At 39.6% G+C, this 20,652-nt stretch overlaps 1 protein-coding gene across 2 annotated transcripts in view; it reads right to left on the reverse strand.

Annotated features, from left to right (window-relative positions):
• The window catches only part of LOC138740566 (transmembrane protein 33-like), a 121,780-nt gene that overhangs the window by 10,341 nt on the left and 90,787 nt on the right, over nt 1-20,652 (reverse strand). For both annotated transcript variants that reach the window (XM_069893415.1, XM_069893416.1), the window contains exon 7: nt 9,020-9,103. In XM_069893415.1, coding sequence (XP_069749516.1) covers nt 9,020-9,103 — 84 coding nt within the window. The remainder of the gene's footprint in view (nt 1-9,019; nt 9,104-20,652) is intronic.

Below are 20,652 nucleotides of genomic sequence, written 5' to 3' on the forward strand. Positions count from 1 at the left end.
GGCCATGAACATAAACAAATGGATTGAGTTTTCAAAATGAGCATCAACTTAATATCAGAGGGTAAAAATAAGGAAAAAGTCAATGAATGCATCTCACTTGTAAAAATGCAAGTGGCATCAGTCACGTACATTTAAACTGATCAACATGTGCTCCCAAGTGCAGCTTTTCCTCAAATACTTTCCATTCACTGCATTTCCCACTCTGCATTCTTTCAGATATTAAAATAGTCCAAATTGAAGCAAAATGGTCAAGTCGAAAATGGAAATGGCATTGAAAAGTGTACATCAATTAATAAAGTATATGATCCCATCATTGCAATTAATAAAAATATTGCAATGTTATTGAAACATTTTAGTGAATAATAATACTGCTTAGTAGGCTTGGAAATCTGTTAGTCCTCCAGTAACATCAGGAGTTTTATCTACATTGGTAAAAACAAGCTTAAATCATTTAATTTTTTGGAAACTAAATATATCATTTGATAGAGTGTTGTAATAATTACATTCATTAATCTGGTTTAGTGCAAAGGGGTGATCCAGAATTTATACTTTCAACTGAACAATTAATAACAAAAATCTTGGGTAAATTTACAATGCAAGTGTTCTATTTAATGCATTATCCTGTTTTGGCCTTCAGTACTGAAACAATGTTATCCAGTAGCACTTGCCAAGTTGTGAAGAAAGGCTGTTCAGAAGTTCTGCTGGCAGATGACCTCCTGGGGCTTCACGCATTCTTTGCATATCATCAAGCTATCAAACGCACTGATGGGCAATGGTCAGATGCTGTGAATCTTAAACCAAAGACTTGTCTTAATCCCTGTTCTGTGACATGATTAATGAGATGGAATTCCCATTCTGGGCTTCCTACCAATCAATAGGCAGATGGGCAGCGGTAAATGCAGACATGCAGAGTAACGAGAGAGTAGAAGCTGCTGAAGCCCTTGATAATTTCTACTCAGGCAATTGGGTTAGAAAAAATTTTTTTGACATTTAATGAAAATTTGATTGCACCCTAGACTATTGTATAATTCTGACAGGCTGACAAGGTGCATCAGTACACATTACACACAACATTTACTTTGGTTCCATTTGTAGAAGCTCAATCCATTTAGTTGTGACAGTCGAGTTCCCACATCTTTGCAATTTTTTTGATGCACAATTTTTTTCTTGATCGAAACTTAAAAAAATGTACATTTGTTTTAAATTGTGAATTCTTATCAAAATAAGGTGTCAAACTTGGTGAGCTTTGGGACAGTTCTGCATTTCTTATCAGAGTTGCCCAAAAGTTTTGATGTCTGCATAATTGTAGAACCCATAGCTCTGCTACAATTTCTTGGCTAAGTTGTGCCACTGGAGTCCCCAGTGCCACAACAGTGTGGCAGGAGCTGGCTGAGACAAACCAGCATCAGCTCTCAGATCCTATGCCAAGTCAGACCTGGAGAAGGATGCGCAAGCACAGCGTTTGAATGGAGAATTTAGAGCTGCGTGAAAGAAAATGTACAGTCTGCATTTTAAAGAAATGACTTTTAATATTTTATTTTATTGTGAGATATTATTGTTTACATTTCTGTTAAAATTGCATGGCACGCTGCTTCAAAATGTGAGGCAACAGGTTTACTTAAAAATGCCTTTTTTATGTTGGCAAATGCCATGCATTTTGATAGGAAAATACATATCCTCTGTGCAGAAATGCAAGGTCATTATCAATACAAAGCAAAGCAAACGTTTGACAGAAAAAGTTAAGTCAGAAACAATGGTGGAAGTGGGATTCATGGAACAGCGTTTCCCCAAGTGGGTTCCAAAATAAAAAATGGCACCTTGAGGCCTTACATCAGCAACAAAGACATCAGTGCAGATGGCAGGCCTCAAGATGCTATTTTCAACCAATGAGTCTCTGATTTCATTTGGTGCAAGGCTGGCCACATTTAAAATATTTAAACTGCCACCCCCCTCACTCACTCGCACACTCCCTACCTCTCCCCCTCTCGTTCACTCCCTCACCCTCCCTCTTGCTGAGGTTGGTATGGGACTGGAACCTGTGTCAATAGAGGAGTTGGGGGCAATGGTACATTTGCAGTCAGGGTAACCAGTGGAGACAACGGTGGCTGCAGCACCTGGTCAGCAGGGACAGGGGTTAATGATGGAGGTGTTGGAAGCTTGAGCCTGCAGGCAGCAGGGGCCTGGATGCAAACCCATGTCAGAGGGAACTGGTGATGGAGTCAGCGTGGATGAATTTGAAAAGAACGGGGTAATAGTAGAAGACTAGGAGATTAAAAACTCATTGCACACTGATGGGTACCATAAATGGGCATGACAGTGTAGTACTAACAAAGCATCAGATGTAACTCACCACAAAGTAGGAGGGTGGAAAGAAAAGGGAGAGTGTGCAATTCCCATGGCTGGCATGGGTCCTAATACACAGAGCTAAAAAGAAGGACCGAATAACAGGAACTTTGGAAAAACATGGGTCACAACATCTGATACGACCCAACTGTGGGATGTGATTGAATTTGAACAGGTGCAGAAAAGATTTACCAGGATGCTGCCTTGCATGAACCATTTCAGAGATATGAAAGACTGTTGGCTAATTATTTTCCACAGAATTAAGAAAGTTGAGAGTGGGGCTTATTGAGGAATACAAAATATGAAAGGACACAGATAGAGCATTCTACTTGGAAGAGGGCATGGGCATAGGAAATTAGAGGGGACTCGCAGAAGATTTTTCTTAAACTACAAAGTTGGTTGCAATCTGGATGGTACCATCTGAATGAGTGATGGAGGAGAGACTCCTTCCACATTTCAGAAATATTTAGACGAAACACCGTGACATTGAAAGCTATGGACTGAGTACTTAAATCTATGACTGGCACAAACACATAGGGCTAAGGGACTTTGTTGCATAGCTCTAAATTTGCTCACAAATCTCTCAAAGCAGCATTATAAGAGGACAGAAACCCTGGTTGTCTACATTACTGTTAACTCTCAAAGGCAAACCAATAGTCTGAAGAGTCTGGACAACTTATAAATCTACAAATAGCGATGACCACAAAATTCAACAATGTGAGAGTGAAGGAAATGTTTTTGATTACTACACTGTGATTGATAGATTGTTTTCCACAGAGCTGAATCAATTTTTGATATGCAACTTTCTTTCACCCATGACATCAAACAGTTCTTCATTTGGGCTTATTATTGATGATAATGATCCCATGAGATGATGAGTTAATTTGAACCATATCATCTCTGTACAGAAAAATTATTTTTGTGCCCACGTAGCACAAAATTTGGACACCTGAATCTTGGCTACAGCTGGATGATGCAATCAATATTAAATAATCTTCATTGCAATCTTTTGACAAAGGCATCTATCACTTAATTGGTTATTTTGTATTCTATAGCATTTTGCGAAATCTGTTATTCAAACCATTGGGTTTTCACATTATCATAATGCACTTGTTATTCCCAAGTGACCAACTTTATCATCAACAAATATGGTACCGTATACAGACTCATGTGACGAGCTATGTTCATTTGGCAACATTATCATTTTTGATAATAAATCGGTCAGCCTCTGCAACACCCAATTCCTTTAGCCTTATGTTACTAACTTTTGAAGCTTGATATTTGCTGTTCAATTTTCATCAATGATTGATTTAAAATCAGGTACTGCACTGCAACAATCCAGGTTTAATCATTTCTGTTCCACTTCTACTTAACAGATTCAACCAGTTGCTGCTTTCCCTTTGCTCTTGCAATGGGCATCGGATGCCATATATCGCAAATATTGTCTCTTTTTCAATATTATGCATATAATCCATCTGCTCCCTTTAGAAATTCAGTGATTCACTACTGACTAATTGCTCATTGGTGCTAATTGATTTTTTAAAAAGAATTATGCTGCAGGTTGTTCAAGAATTCAGACTGCATATGTAACCGTGTCTGCATAAAATTCACAGATGGCTCTCTTGGTTTGCTCTTTTGAATGGATAGAGTTCACAGACACACTAGCTCAAAAACTACAGTTGCAGTTCAGTCTGTTCCCACAGTCGCTGCTAAACTGTTCCATACAATTCACTGGAATAGTTATGGTAATTCTTTATCACCATACTACTGAAGTGGTGCCTATTGTCACTTTGTTGAATATCCAGATAGGAATCAGTTGCTCAAATAATTCTTGATCTCTATACTCCAACAAAATATCACAATCAATTTCTGAAGGATTCAGCACAATGATTTGCCCTAAAATTTCAGAGATTTGTAAATTCCTTTCAAATCACCATCATTTAGTCATTTCCAGGTCCGCTTTTTCACAATGGTTCTTCCCATATGAATACCCTCCTCTCAACGATACTCTCAACCAAACTTTAATTAAAAATAAAAACAATTCAACTAATTAGTCAACTTCCTGCAGAGAATATGCTTTTGTGTCACAGCACACATTACCAAACAATGAATCCTTGCATCTCCAAAAATAGGGTCAAGTAAAATTTAATTTACTATTTTGAGACAATTTCATCTCCTTTGTAATTTCAACCAACAAATATCCTTTACAGTTGGTGACATCAAGCTCCCACATCCTTCATTGCCAGAACTGACCCCAAGATGTTAGCTCCTTTTAGTGTTGTGAACAACTTAATCTTCTCCATCAAAGGCATACATCTGGGGAAATGCTTCTGACACACCTTTCCTACTTTTAAAAAAATTTTTCACACTATGAACCATATTGACCAAAATACACATAAACATTTCCCTCTTGAATATACACAGTGTCATTTTCTCCCCTTTTCCCCCTCCCTTCCCTCCCTCCTTCCCACCCTCCTCCCCACCCACTCAACATTCAACATATATGATACATTAAACCCATTCAAGATGAAAACAGAATGACAGCTTCCTACCTTTTGCCCCTCACTGTTCAACCCCTTTTTCTGCCAACTCAAATTTTATTCGTCTTTCTGGTATATGAGGGAACTTTGGTCAATGTTTCTCTAACTTCCACTGTTCCTCCAAAGCTTCAGATTCACCAAATAGCATTTGTCCTTCATAACATATATTATAGAAGATTTTTCATAATTTTGCCATGTAGGTGTCATACATTAAATAATTTACAGGAACATTTTTCATTTCAACACTGAAATACAATGTCCCTTAGATTTAAATAACCTGATTCTGACAGCAAATGGAGAAAAGACTGACTGAAGAGATTCATTCAGTCACGTTACTGATAACAACTTTAGTGCTAACTGAATCCATCATCCCAACAGCTGGACATGGTGCCAACTTTTTCTACTGAGAGAGTATAGGGACACAGAGAGACCAAGCTCCATCAATGCCACCAAGTCAAATGTGTGTTGCCTGGATAATGATAAATAAATAGATGTAGCAAATTGATTTAGTTCTTAAACAAAAGCAAAATTCAGTGGATGTTAGAAGCCTGAACTTTAATCTGAATATACTCAGCAGATCTGGATGTACCTATGGAGAGACAAAAATATCAACACCCCAAGTTACTGACCTTTTATCTGGAAAAGAAATGAATAAAACAGGTTTTCAACTGCAGTATAAGTTTAATCCAGATATACTTTAACCACCCTCAAAGTTAATGTGATCACCATTTACCTTTCCAGTCTCCATCCTATTGCAGCTCTTGACTCTTTTGTTGTCTCTGCCCTTACCCCTATTCATACAACTTAAAGCACATTTCACTTCCTACATTTACCAAGACATCAAACTGACAGGCTAACTGCGTTTTCTCTCCAAATACGAGGCCTAACACGCTACAGAAAGCATTTCCAGTATTTTGCTTTCTTTTTTCACTACTAAATTAGTTGAAATGTTTTATTGTTACATTCTCCATTGGACTCTGAAGGGACACTGTTTTGCCTCTCTTTCTCCTTTACAATAAGGGGCACTAGGTGATAAATAATGGCAACTGTCTGCCTTATGCAGGCAGAAGGCAATTTCATAAAATATTACATGTTCTGTACTATTATGCAAGAAAGCAACCTGGAGTAAAACAATCTTCATTTTGCATGGTATGCAGCCAACTCAACTCATATATTAGGCAGTTCAATAATAAAGAAACACAAATAAAACAATAATGTCAGGAGTATGGTTATAAGACAAATCTTACAGGGCATAGAGAAAAGTGTAAAAACAGTGCAGGGCAGAAACAAAAGCAGTTAAAACAGTGCAAGAGCATCTGCATTTACTGCTGTGAGAACCATTTATGAGTCTGTCCTTGAAAATGGAAGTTTGTGTTTTCAGGCACATGTACTTTATGTACTTCCACCAGCGTTGTCTCCGCTCCATCCTCAACATTCATTGGAGCGACTTCATCACCAACATCGAAGTACTCGAGATGACAGAGGCCGACAGCATCGAATCCACGCTGCTGAAGATCCAACTGCGCTGGGTAGGTCACGTCTCCAGAATGGAGGACCATCGCCTTCCCAAGATCGTGTTATATGGCGAGCTCTCCACTGGCCACCGAGACAGAGGTGTGCACCAAAGAAGAGGTACAAGGACTGCCTAAAGAAATCTCTTGGTGCCTGCCCCATTGACCGCCATCAGTGGGCTGATATCGCCTCAAACCGTGCATCTTGGCGCCTCACAGTTCGGCAGGCAGCAACCTCCTTTGAAGAAGACCGCAGAGCCCACCTCACTGACAAAAGACAAAGGAGGAAAAACCCAACACCCAACCCCAACCCACCAATTTTCCCTTGCAACCGTGTCTGCCTGTCCCGCATCGGACTTGTCAGCCACAAACGAGCCTGCAGCTGATGTGGACATTACCCCTCCATAAATCTTCATCCGCGAAGCCAAGCCAAAGGAAGGAAGGACTTTATGCCCAATGGAAATGGGGATAAGAGAGGGTTGGATCATTTAATGTGTAAGCAGCTTTCCTGAGACAGCAGACAGTATAGGCAGAGCCGATGGAGGAGAGGTTGGGTCCTTTAAGATGTTAGCGGGTTTCCAAAGAGAACAGAAGATATAGGCAGTCAATAAAGGGAAGTTTGGTTTGCGTGAAGGCCAAGGCTGTGTTTACAATTCTGCAGTTTCTTTCAGTCTTGGGCAGAGCAGTTGCTGTACGAAGCCATGAGGCATCTGGACAGGATACTCTCTGTGGTGCATCTGTAGAAGTTGGTAAGGGATCTTGGGGACATGCTAAATTTCAACATACAGGAGGGAAGTTGAAAACTTGGCCGAATGGTGTACTAACACCAACCACTCATTCCATGTCACCAAAACCAAGGAGGTGATTGCAGACATTAGGAAAGGAAAATGAAGTGTGTACAATCCAGTGATCATTGCGGGAAATCAAAAGTGGAGAGGGTGAGCAAACCTTTCCTGGACCTATCATACTAATGTCATTGTGAAGAAAACACGTCAGCATCTTTTCTTCTTTCAGAGTTTGCAGTATGACATAGGAAAGCTTGGCAAACATCTGCAGATGTGCAGCAGAAAGTGTGCTGACCAGCTACATCACGGCTTGGTATGGAGGCACCAATACATTTGAGCGGAAAGCCCTGCAAAAAGTAGTGGACAAGTCCAGTACATCACAGGCAAAACTCTCCCCATTATTGGGAATATCTACATGGAACATTGCCAGAGAGCATCAATCGTTAAGGTTCCGCATGACCCAAGACATGCTGTTCTTGCTGATGCCATCAGGAAAGAGGTATAAGCACCAGGACTCACCAGGAACAGTTGCTATGCCTCAACCATCAGACTCCTAAGCAACAGACTCATTTAAGGACTCTAACTTTGCATATTTTAAAAAGAAATTAGATATCCTTCATGACAACAGGCTCTTAGACCCCATTTACCCTGCAATCTTCAAATGTTTTCAAAGATGGGAGGAATCCGGAGAGCCCAGAGGAAACCCGTGCAGAGAATGTACAAATTCCTTACAGACACTGCTGGATTTGAACCAGTGTCACTGGTGCTGTAATACCATTGCATTTACTGTGCTGCCTGAATAATGCATATTTATTTTTTCTACATTGCATATCTTTATTCTCGAGTACAGTTTACAGTTAACAATAAGTAGAAATCCTGCCTGGCCTGCAGGAAAAAGAATCTCAGGGTTAAAAATAATAATTTCAACCTTCTTAAAGGGGTGACCACTAGTTCTAGATTTTCCCGACAGGAGACCTATTCTTCACAATCATATTCTGTTAAGTTTGAAATAACTTTATTGGCTTTCTGTGAATATAAGTATGAACATTTTAAATTCTCCCTTGATCAAAAACACAAAAGATTTTACAATTAAAAAGCTCAAGCTATATGTTAAAAATACTCTTGATTTTAAGCAAATTACTATCAGAAACACTCTCCAACCAAGGAAAAGAATATGACTTTTGAATGACCAAGTTAGGTGCAATGACTACAATGTCGGATTGGAGTGATGACCTTCAGTAGGTGTACAAAGTATTGCCCATATTCTTCTCCAAGTATAATTTAGAAATATTTGAAATTTGGATTCGGTAGAATAAATATGAAAAGGCAGTTAAACAAGAGAGTCTGTGGATTCAAGCGTAATTCATAAATGTGCTGGAGAAACTTAGGTCATGTGAGATGCATGGGAACTAAGGGTGACCAGGCAAAATATTGTTTACCCATTACTTCCTTATGAATGTGGCATGACCTGCTGAGTTTCTCCAACATGAATGTGTATTGAAAAATGAAATTCAATAAATCGAATTTCTGCTTGAATGCATATTTAAATGATCAAGTGACTAAATAGATTATTTGAACATTAACAGAAAACTGAAAAATCTTCAATCAAATTTCAACACTTTGGATATATTAAAATATAAAATGATCTATTTATGTTCAGAAAACTGATCTAAAAGATCTTCACCAAGAATATAAAGAATAGTTCAGCTAATACTGTATAATGTGACAGGTTAACCTTAGTATTGGTGAATACTATCTTTCTAGGTATTACTTTGTAGATTCTGTAACGATCATCCCATTCAAACACATCTGAAGAGGATTAAAACAATGTTTTACCTACCTGCAGTAAGGATTTCTCCGCGATGAATATCTTAAGGTCAGGAAACGATAATAGAAAAAAGGGAGGAATAAATGAGTCCGGCCACTGTGAAACAAAGACATATATCTAGTTGATAATTTATTAATACTGAACATAAAAATCAAAATTGAGGTGATATATCAATGATATTTAACTTTTATTGATATCTTAAACCAAATACTGCCATGCAGTTTGAAACCAGCAAACATACATGAACAAGATAATTTATTTGCCTTTATTTATCTTATATATATTAAATAACATTCTTCAGAAAAATGGCATCACCATCAGAGCTGCTGTAACAGCCGCTGGTTTGGACCTGGGAGAACAGAGAGCAGAGACACGGCGCTCCTTCACACTGTTTCTACTGCCAAGTTGTTACATGGACAACTGTGTACAGGTTTAAATGGCCTGTAGAAGGATCTAGCAGTACTTAAAAAAAAAAATCAGTGAACACACGGAGATTCGAGACCAAGATGGTGGCACCCAGAGTGGAGAACCACCACCACCGCCAAGAAGGAGACATCTGGGAGAGGACCTAACAGGAAGGTGACCACGGCAGCAGACAAACCAGTGACTCAGAGGCCAAAGGACCGGCACCAGGCTATGGGCTCCGGGAGACCGGGTGCGAGAAGGGCTCATGAAGTGCCTCATGCGTTAGCAGCTTCCTGATTGCATTGGAGATTTAGAACGAGGAGCTCCGGTTCATTTCTGGAATGAACAAGAGGATGTGTGGCTGCAGAGGTTGCTGAAGTTCAGGAATCAAATCCAAGGACACTTTCCCCCCTTTCGGGACTTTTTGCTTCCCCCCCACCGAGAGTCTTAGAGTACCTTTACGGCAACCAATAGTTGACAAATTTTGTGTATTTATGTACATGCAATAAAGGAATCTTGAAACTTAAGCTTTAAAATATAGGACCATTAACCAATGTCCATAACCTCTATTTCTGAACAACCAAAGACTGTACAAGTCAGATCTTACCAAGGTGACCCAGCAGAAACCAGAGTCTTTGAACGACCAATGTCTTTCTTTAGTGCTACAATTTCTTGCTGAATACAAGTGATCTGGGAGTTGACTCATATTGCTGTATATTAATTTGTATGACAGCATGTAACAATTGCCTTTCCCATAGGACGAAGTCTGGATATCCAGGCCCTATGGACACATTCTTCAAGTTCACCATACACTGAGGTGAAGCTAGAAATGAATCCTTAAGCTGCTTTATTTCAGAACAACCTCAGAGCACAAGTATAATTAATCACTTAGGTGAATTAATACAACTTCTCTTTATGTAATAATACAAGAACATGCCACTCCTTTAGAATAAATGAGTGATCACACAGCATACACATGCTAGTTAGAAAATACATAATAATATTTACTTCTGTTCCAGAAAAAGGCCTTCAAGACTTTTTTTTGTACAAAATCAGAATGTCCTTTCTTTTGTTCGGAGTCCAAAAGCCTACCTTCAAGCATATCTCTTTATATTTTATTACTCCTCTAACAGATCAACAGCAAGATTAAAAAGCTTCTCAGCACAAGGGGTATGAAGGTGTTTTTCAATTACCCAGACTAAGTTACAAATTATTTATTGTTGTAACCAGCTTACAGCTATTATATCATATTTAAAATGTGTGGGCTGGAGCAATGACACAAATTTAACAGAATATAGTAAAAAAAAATGCTGGAGCAACTCTGAAGGTCTCGCAGTATCTGTAGAAGGTAAAGATATATAATTAATGTTTAGGCCCTTGGTTAATGTTTCCCAATTTAGACACACAATAATAAGAAACAATTAAAAAAAAAACACAAACATTACAATAACTGATGATAAAGAATACAATTATATATACACAAAAAAAGTATGAGGGATTCTCTAATTCACCGAAAATAATTCTGAACTTGGGTGCAGAACTAAGGATGGGCCATTTATTATGCACCTGTAATATTACGGTTATTCTTATTTGTTAATGAGCTTGCATTTCATATTTAGTTGACCCTGGCTGCTGCCGCTCCTCAGGTCACTTGACCTCTCTTGTTCCGATCAGCTTCTTCCTCCAATCAGCTTCTAGCTGCTGTCTCGCGCCTTTCTTTTAAATTTAACTGTAACTGTGCAATCAAGTTGGAAAGCAGTCACCAAGTTTTTCATTCTCACAATTTACTCAACTTAATTGTCATGCATGGAGACAGCGTGGTGGCCCATGTATTGTACTTAGACATCGACCCCAGCTCACCGACAACTGCCAAGGAGTGGCGACACTGACATACAATTTTCACGAACTACATTGACAGCAATGGGGACAACCTACCGAACAAGCACAGAACACTATTAGGCTATTTGAGTTGAAATGTTTTTGAAAACATAGAAGGATATGAAAATTTTGATTCAGGTATCTCTAAGTTGGACAATTTATATGTGAAGAATCCCAATGACTGGCTACTAGATGGAAAAATCCAGGAGAATCATTAGATGATTTCTTCAGGGAGTTGGAAAATTAAAGAGACATTGTAATTTTTGAGATCATATGGCGGAGCACTGTGGAAACGAGGCAATGAGTGACATAGCCAACAAAAACATAGAAAACAAAACACTGGACTTACAGACTGCTTATAACCAAGCTACAGTGTTAAGACATAGCTCAATGCAATCATGATGCATACGCTACCCCGGTGGCTCATACAGCTGCAGTAGTGAACCCTGAACTATCACAGTGAGAAGCATTCTGTAGCAGGGCTGTCTGATAACCTTTCAGTTACTCTTGAGAAACCAGCTTGGCTGCCATCTTAATACAAAACGGAAATGTTTCTTCTGCGGTTACTCTTACCATTCACAGGTTAATTGTCCAGCGCTCAAGACTACTTATAATAAAAATGCCAAGAAGAGACATTGTGCCCAGGTGTGCGAATCCAAGGTTTCACCAAGCTCAGTGGCAAGCGGTCAATTCTCAGGTACCCGTTACATTTACTAATGTGCCACGAGGTCTTGTTCAAGCCAGAACCTTTGTGACTGTGAATGGTAAAAGGTTAAGTGCTCTGTTGGATTCATGCAGCACTGACGGTTATATTAGCAAGAACTAAAACTAAAGGTTCACCCATCCAGTAAAGACATTACACTGTCTCAGAAAACTTTAAACACTAATTCTCAAGGATAGATTGTTGTTGACCTAACTCTTAGTCTGAATAACCAGTCATACACTGCCACATGACTTGGTGTATTAAGGACCCTTGTTTTGATTTAATACTTGGCTAGGATTTCCATCTGAGCGTGAAATTTGAATATAGATGACCCTCGTCTGAGCCGACAGTGAATGATGCTGATCATTGTCAGCAGCAAACATAGAAGAGCCATCCCTTTTTCCAAACTTATCACCAAGATGTAAACCAATTGCTGCCAAATGAAGATGCTTTAGCAAAGATGATCAAGACTTCATTGCAGAGGAAATTCGCCAATACTTTCAGAAGGCATAATTGAGACGTGCATATCATCATGGCAAGCCCAAGTGGTAGTGAAGAATCCGACCCACTGACACAAGAAGCGAATGTGTGTGGATTATTCATAGACAATCAATACACAGAATTGGATGCTTACCCTTTGCCAAGAATTGACAAAATGATGAATGAACTTGCAAAATATAGTGTGTTCCTTACATTTGATCTGAAAAGTGTCACTGAAGGAGTCAGATAAGAAACTAATGGATGTTTGAACCAATTTTGTAGGATTCAATTTAGAGACACAAATGGGGTAGCTGTCTTCCAAAGTCAGAGAAGAAAAACTATCAGGTGCCTTCCCTTACCTTGATAATAACACACTTGCTGGACATATACAAACAGACATGATCAAAATGTAAAGAAATGCCTAAAGACCATCAGTCGGAGGCACTCAACACTTAATGATTCAAAGACTGTGGAGTCTGAACTCCATTAATGCCCTTGGATACTGTGTGGGGAAGGGTCTCGTTCAGCCAGATCCTGAGAGACTTTGCTCACTACAAGAGCCTCCTCCACAAGAAAATGTGGGATCCTTAAAAAGGGCCCTCGGGATGTTTGCTCATCAAAGCCAAATGGATTCATGGGTTTTCTAACAAGATTCAACCGATGGTAAATACATAGAAGCTTCCAATGGAGGAAAAGGCCCCGGACACCTTTAACCTACTAGAGAGATTGGGAGGAAGCCACCCTGAATTCAGTGGATGAAAACATACCCTTTGAAGTAAAGTGTGATGCAGCTGATGTGGCTATTTCTGCTGTCCTTAACCAAGGCGAATTCACGTCAAAGACACTACAAAGAAGTGAACTGCATTACCACATTGTAGAGAAAGAAGCGATTTCCAGCATTGAGGCAGTCACAAATGGAGCCACTACCTGGCACAGCACTACTTCTGCTTGGTTACTGATCAGAGGTCAGTGGCCTTTATGTTTGATAGTAAAAAGCATACAAAGATAAATAATGCAAAGATTCAAGAATGGAAGCTGGAACTTGCAGCATTTAGTTATACAATAAAGTACCATGTGGTCCCTGACACATTTAGTCGGGTATATGCTTGTTGCCCTTTACTATCTCCACACTCATTGACATACACAACGGACTTTGTCATCCAGGAATAACTCAGCTGCTGCATTTTGTTAGAGCAAAGAATCCCTATTCTACAGATGTCAAGAAGACTTGTGCTTCATGCATGGTCTGTGCTAAGCTAAAGCCTCAGTTCTACCACCCACCAGGAGGGACTCTTATCAAAGTAGCCAAACCTATGGAATGGCTTAGTGTTGATTTTAAGGGCCTTTGCCTCCAGCTTTGTGTAACCCCTCATCACCTTACAGCAGTTGATAAATACTCACATTTCCCCTTTGCCTTTCCATGTCCCAATGTGCATACTACAACAGTGACCAGATGCCTGGATCTGCAATTTAGCCGATGCTGAATGCCAAATTACATACCCCATACCACCCAATCAGGAATGGACAGGTAGAGAGATTCAACAGCATCAAATAGAAGGCAGCTGTTTGGCTCTTAGATCACGTAACCTGCCCAAAAAACTGGTGCTTCCTGAGATACTACACTCCCAAAGATCGTTGTTGTGTACAGCAACAAACACTACACTGCATGAACATTTTTTTTGCATTCCAATGCCACTCAACCCATGGAAATTCACTGCCCTGGCTAATGACCCATGGACCCACACTACTAAGAAGGTTTGTGAGGAGTAACAAGAACGAACCACTTGTAGATCAAGTTGAACTCCTTGACGGTCATCCAACATATGCAAAAATCAGGTACCCAGATAGACAGGAATCTATTGTGTCTGTCTATGACTTGGCACCTTGTCCAGAAGCCCAGGCAATCCTCACATCTCTTATTGTGGAACAAGATAAAAGAAATCAGGTGGTACCAATACTGGAGGAGGAGGAAGATATGATATGCCATAGTGTGGGGGATGATGAAAGAGTAGCTCCACAAGAACTAAGAAGATCTGGTTGTGTACCAAAACCTCCCAATTGATAAGGATGGAGTAGTCCCTTTAAGTGTTGCTTGAAACTGCTAGTGTTTTTTTTTAAGAAGGGCAGAATGTAATATTACAAAGTTATTCTTAATTGTTAATGAGCTTGCATTTCATATTTAGTTGACCCTGGTTGCCGCCGCTCCTCAGGTCACCTGACCTCTCTTGCTTCTTCCACCAATCAACTTCTAGCTGCTGCCTTGCACCTTTCTTTTAAATTCTAACTGTAACTGTACAATTAAGTTGAGTAAAGCTTGGAAAGCAGCCACCAAGTTGTTCATTTTCACAATACCCACTGCCCAATTGATCCCATTTATTTTCTGCAAAAAAATTAATTAATAAGGCACATCATTGCAAACTGGAAATCATGTTTTGCATGCTACAACAAGTTAATTCTATAATTATTTTTTTCTCTGGAAAAAAATAACTGAACAATTCCCATGTAATTTCTTAGAATAATAGTTCTGAGATGGAATTCTTTGTGCTTCTGCCTTTCAATGCTCACGTCAAGCTCTCCCAGCCAGTTGCAGGCAGGAGGTCTCTCTATTTTGTCTCAGCCACTTGCCTCAAACCCATGCACAGAAAATTATCAGTAGCACATTCATGCAATATGTTAACCACTTCAAATATCAGCTGCTCTGTGGCCTTTCTTCATGAAATTGATATTTAGCATTGAACGAGGGACAACTGTGCTGCTGGCCTAATTAAATCTGCTTAACTTTATTTTCAGATAGATCATTACAGACAACAGAGTGGATGGAACTTTCAGCTGTTTTGGCTAGGATTAATTTAAGCCTGACATGACAAATTAATCTTTGTCCAAGGTGGACAAATAAAATATTTAGTTATGATCAGATACTGTACTATTTTTCCACCAACGCAATCAGAATCCAAACAAGCTAAATTTGGTGTTCTGTGACAGCATCAGAGTGCAAACATAGCAAAAATACTGGTGCAGGAAAAGTAAGGCAGTGTCTTTGGTTCATTGATTATTCAGGAATCTGATGGCAGTCGGGAAGAAGCTTTCCTTGTGCCACGGAGTGCTCATCTTTAGGCTCCTGTACCTTTTTTTCTAATGGTAGCAGAGTGAAGAGGGCAAGGCCTGGTGGTGGGGTCTTTGAGGATAGAGGCTGCTTTTTTAAGACACCATATCTAGTAGATGTCCTCGATGAAGTGAAGCCGCAAGCCAAGTTAACAACCCTCTGGAGATTTTTCTTGTCTTGACAGTTGATGCCTCCGTACCAGATAGTGATGTAACCAAACAAAAACACTCTCCACGATGCACCTGTAGAAGTTTGAGAGATTTCGGTGACATCGAATCTCCTCAAGCACCTCACAAAGTATAGCTGCTAACAAGCCTTCTTTGTGATTGCATCAACATGGAAGCTCGAGGACAGATCCTCAGAGATGCTGTCATCCAGGAATTTGAAGTTCTGGACCCTCTCCACTACTGAGCCTTTGATGAGGACTGGGTCATGCTCCCGACTTCCTCCTGAAGTCCACAATCATCTCCTTGGTTTTGCTAACATTGAGCACAAGGTTGTTGTCAATACACCATTCAATGAGTTAATCTATCTCCCTCCTGTGTGCTTCTTCATTGCCTAGGATAGCATTGGAATTGTGCCTGGCCACAAAGTCATGGGTGTATAATGAGTAGAGCAGCTAGCTAAGCACACATCCTTGGGGTGTGCCGTGTTGATAATCAGTGAGGAGGGGTCATTGTTTCCAATTCGAACTGACTGCGGTCTTCAGATGAGGAAGTTAAGGATCCAGTTGCAGAGGAAGGTGTGGAGGCCCAGAGTTTGTAGCATCTTGACCAGCACTGAGGGAATAATGGTGTTGAAGGCAAAGCTGTAGTTGATGAAGAGCAGCCTTATGTATGAGTTGCTGTTTTTGAGGTAATCCAAGATCAACCCAATATTAAAATGGAAGAATTTTTGTAATTCAAATACAGTTTTTGATGGTCCTTTTGAAAATATAATCAAACAAACCACACTGCTTTTAAGTGATTTGAGATCAATCCCAGACTGGGAAAGAACATTTTGTGTTTCCAATTGTAACTTCTCCATCCAATTACTTTTATTTGCATCCACGTAGTCTCAGGTATTCACATACAATCTATGCCTTAAATTTAAGAAAACAATAATGCAGGATATAATTTTTGCTATCAATTGAAGATTTTGCATTGCATGGCAAGAATATTTCAATTTCTTTTTTTTGGTCAGTTCATAATTTGAATGCTAAAACAATTCATGGATCTCCTACAACTATCTAATTTTAAAAGATACTTTTTCAAATGGGCATTAATCCTACATAATAAATCAAACCTAAAAGTACAACAAAACATTATTTCCTTGTTTATCCCATTCACTTCACTTATTGAAAATTCTATTTCAACATGATTTCCAGCCAATGCAGCTTCCCTTCTAAGGTTCTATCATTCAAAGATAGAAATTATATTGGAAGAAACGGTTCATGCTTGGATCAAAGAATCAATTTTTCACTTCATCAAGGCTTAGAATTTGAAAACCAAAGTGGTTCTCTTTCAGGCTTCGATGTTCCAGTCCAGCAGTCTGGTGCTGTAGATGAGGTCATCTATAAAACTAAAAGCCAAATAAATTTAGACAAAGTAACAAGAGTGCAATGCTGGCGATGTCCTCTGAATTGTACAGCGTTATGTAGTGTTTTCAGCTAATGTTTTCTCCACTTTGCAATTGATTTTCACTCCATAAAAATCTTAATTATATTCACTAATTTCATGAAGTAATATATCACTTTGCAAGTCCCTTCAAAGAAATAAGAGTAGAAATTATTTACCAATCAAGTCCTGGTACATTTAATTTCTGATGAAAGAATTAAATAATTAAACCACATTTATCAATGTTAACAATGCTTAAATGTTCAGGGTGGACATCATGCAGAGTAAGCCAACATCCGTGCAACTTGCTGTGATTGGACATGTCTTTACTTTTAGCTCAGCATTAACAATCACTAATTTCATGGGCAAGGCAGATGTGACATGCTTATCTACCTTGTGGGCCAAGGGAACAAAACCAACCCTGTTTATGGGGATGGGGAAAACAGATTAAAACAAAAATAAAGTAAGGAAATGAGGAGAAACAATCTCCAAATACAAGTCTAACAGAATTAAACAGCAGAGGTTTAGGACCTGTAACGCCTTAAGACCAATGAGCTGTGTGTTCCCAGATGGTTTGTTGCTAAAGAAACTATGAACTTTAAGCTAATGCATCAGCAGCAAGTACATCTATAAGAGAAAAAAAGATACAATTTGGGTGTGTGGGGTGGGAGGGAGCATGGGAGCTCTTTTTCCATATTGTTCTTTTTCCAAATTTATTTTTCTGTGCATGTGTAGCGTCTGCCTCAGAATAAAGAGATGTCCACACGGTGTGAGGGAGAACCAGTAACTGACTTTATTATTTGAATTCCTTGCGTGGCACGCAGGGGAACACCCACTTTCGGTGACATGTGTGCCGGCTTCTGGAATTGATGTCAGTGTGTCACTCCCCTGGCCGATGGTGCGCCACCCAGAAGTGGGGAGTTCCCCATGGCAATACGTGGCGCCAACCGTGGGCTTCTCCTCAGGAGTCAAGGGGGACTCGCACCATTTTGAGACAGACGACTGGAGTGCCGATTCAGCCCGTCTAACTGCGCAGTCACTGGCCCGCTACACCCCCCCCCCCCCCCCCCAGAATCACTGCCGCCCTGAGCAGGTTACCGTACAGTCTCGGGGGTGGCCTCTACGCCTAACCTGCGGGTCCCGGACCGGCAGGCCTAAATCCAGGTGCGTTGCCTTGAGGCAGTTGATAGTGAATCTGTCCTGTCGTCTACCAATGTCCAGTGTAATGATGACACTGTCGCACTGTAACATTTTGAATGGGCCTACATAGGGATACTGTAGGGGTGTTCCTTGCTGTGGTGTGGAACTGTGTCTTGGCCAGTTGCAGCCAATTCCTGAGCTAGCTCACCCAGAAGGGCGGCGAATGCTTTTGCGACTGTAGTGGTAGCACATCCTGCATTCTGTCGCGTTAGAGTTGGGTTCCAAAAATGTTGGAACCATTGGGGTCACCACTCTAGCGTCTACCTTGGCAGCTCTACGGAATAAAGAGACGTCCACACAGTGTGAGGGCGAACCAGTAACTGATTTTATTATTTGAATTCCTTGCGCTGTGCGCCGGGGAACACCCACTTCCAGTGATATGGATGCTGGCTTCCACAAGTGACATCAGCACGTTGTGGCGTCACTCCCTGGCTGGCAGTGCACCACCCAGAAGTGGGGAGTTCCCCTGGGCAACACGTGACGTCGACTGTGGACTTCTCCTCGGGAGTGAAGGGGAACCCATGAAATTTTGAGTCGGATGACTGGGGCAGCAATTTGGCCCATCTAACCGTGTGGTCACTCGGCCTGCTACACATGCACCTTTAAAGAACTCAAGTTGAGCTGAGTTAAAATCTAAGTTTTATACTGTATGTTTCAAACAGGCTTAACTGAGCTAAAATCTAAGTTTTATACTGTATGTTTCAAACAGGCTTAACTGAGCTAAAATCTAAGTTTTATACTGTATGTTTCAAACAGGCTTAACTGAGCTAAAATCTAAGTTTTATACTGTATGTTTCAAACAGGCTTAACTGAGCTAAAATCTAAGTTTTATACTGTATGTTTCAAACAGGCTTAACTGAGCTAAAATCTAAGTTTTATACTGTATGTTTCAAACAGGCTTAACTGAGCTAAAATCTAAGTTTTATACTGTATGTTTCAAACAGGCTTAACTGAGCTAAAATCTAAGTTTTATACTGTATGTTTCAAACAGGCTTAATCTCCTTATCTGTAGAATACCCATATTTTTGCTGATGCTGATGCCAGCATTGGCTCAAAAAATATAGGCACTCTGGAAACTTGCTTCCAGTTGATGATACTGACTGTAAATTTATTGGTCTCTACTTTGCAGGGTTGCATGGTCATTTAGCATCCATAACGTATCTAACATCCAAAAAAAAAAATGTTTTACAGATTAAAAATCAAAAAGAGACACAAATGCTGTCAAAAAAACTATTGCATTACATTTTTGTTCCTTTGGATGCAAGGCATTCTATTTCTTCCTCACCCAAATGTCATACAGAACAAGTTAATATTAAAATACCTTGCCCTGCATGCATCCATTATTTTCAACAGCAAAGAGGAAAATGGATGTATTAACCTTCACAGTGGAAACTTGCATAACATTGTCTTTAAAGGAGTCATTCCTTAATTCTTTAAAAATACCAAATAACATTGACGGAATGCTGTAATAATCCGAACTCTTAACCATTTAAAACAAATTTAAGAATCTGAACTTATGCACAACAATTACCTCTCCATTCTCACATTCCAATAAATCTGATCACTATCTACATGCTGGAACAAATAAACCATAGATATCAGGTCAATAATACTGGAAAAATAAAACCTGTCCAATACAAATAAATAACCCTAACCTTAACCAAATAAAACAAATGCAACAGCACAACTATCTATTATTCCATTTGAATAGCACAGGAATAAAATAAATAATTTGGATGAATGAAATTGTATTTTAGGTTGATTTGATCCACTGCTTTACAAAAAAATGCTTGTATGGAACTTCTAAGATTCTCCCCACTTTAAATGTGAAATGAGCAAGTTTCCTGTGCATGTGCTGCTACCCTCACGCTATGTGGTTCTTTAAACCGTCATTGAAATTTTATAAGATGTATGAACACACCAGCAAAACACAAAGGTTGTCAAAAGCTTGGTTTAAATGCAAGAGTCTCAATAGTTGATAAGTACACAAAATGACTGAAGGTTTTATAACAGCAGGGGAAGCATCCAATGCAACAATTAAGTGGTAACATATGCCACGTACTGCCAAGAGGATTTTTAATCCCTTTAAACATTAATGTAGTATTTCTGCCTCTGCTACAACAACAGAGCCATCTGTGTTGGTATTGAATGAAAACATGCCAAATGCACAATTCAGTTCTCCATTTGCTGATTTGATTTCTCGAATGAAGGTGGGAAATATTTGCCTCTTTCTTTCCAGAATTAGGAAAGAAGTCACTTTGCTGTATTTGGATTAGATGTT

The sequence above is a fragment of the Narcine bancroftii genome, chromosome 8 (genome assembly GCF_036971445.1).
Source record: "Narcine bancroftii isolate sNarBan1 chromosome 8, sNarBan1.hap1, whole genome shotgun sequence".
NCBI classification, from domain to species: domain Eukaryota; kingdom Metazoa; phylum Chordata; class Chondrichthyes; order Torpediniformes; family Narcinidae; genus Narcine; species Narcine bancroftii.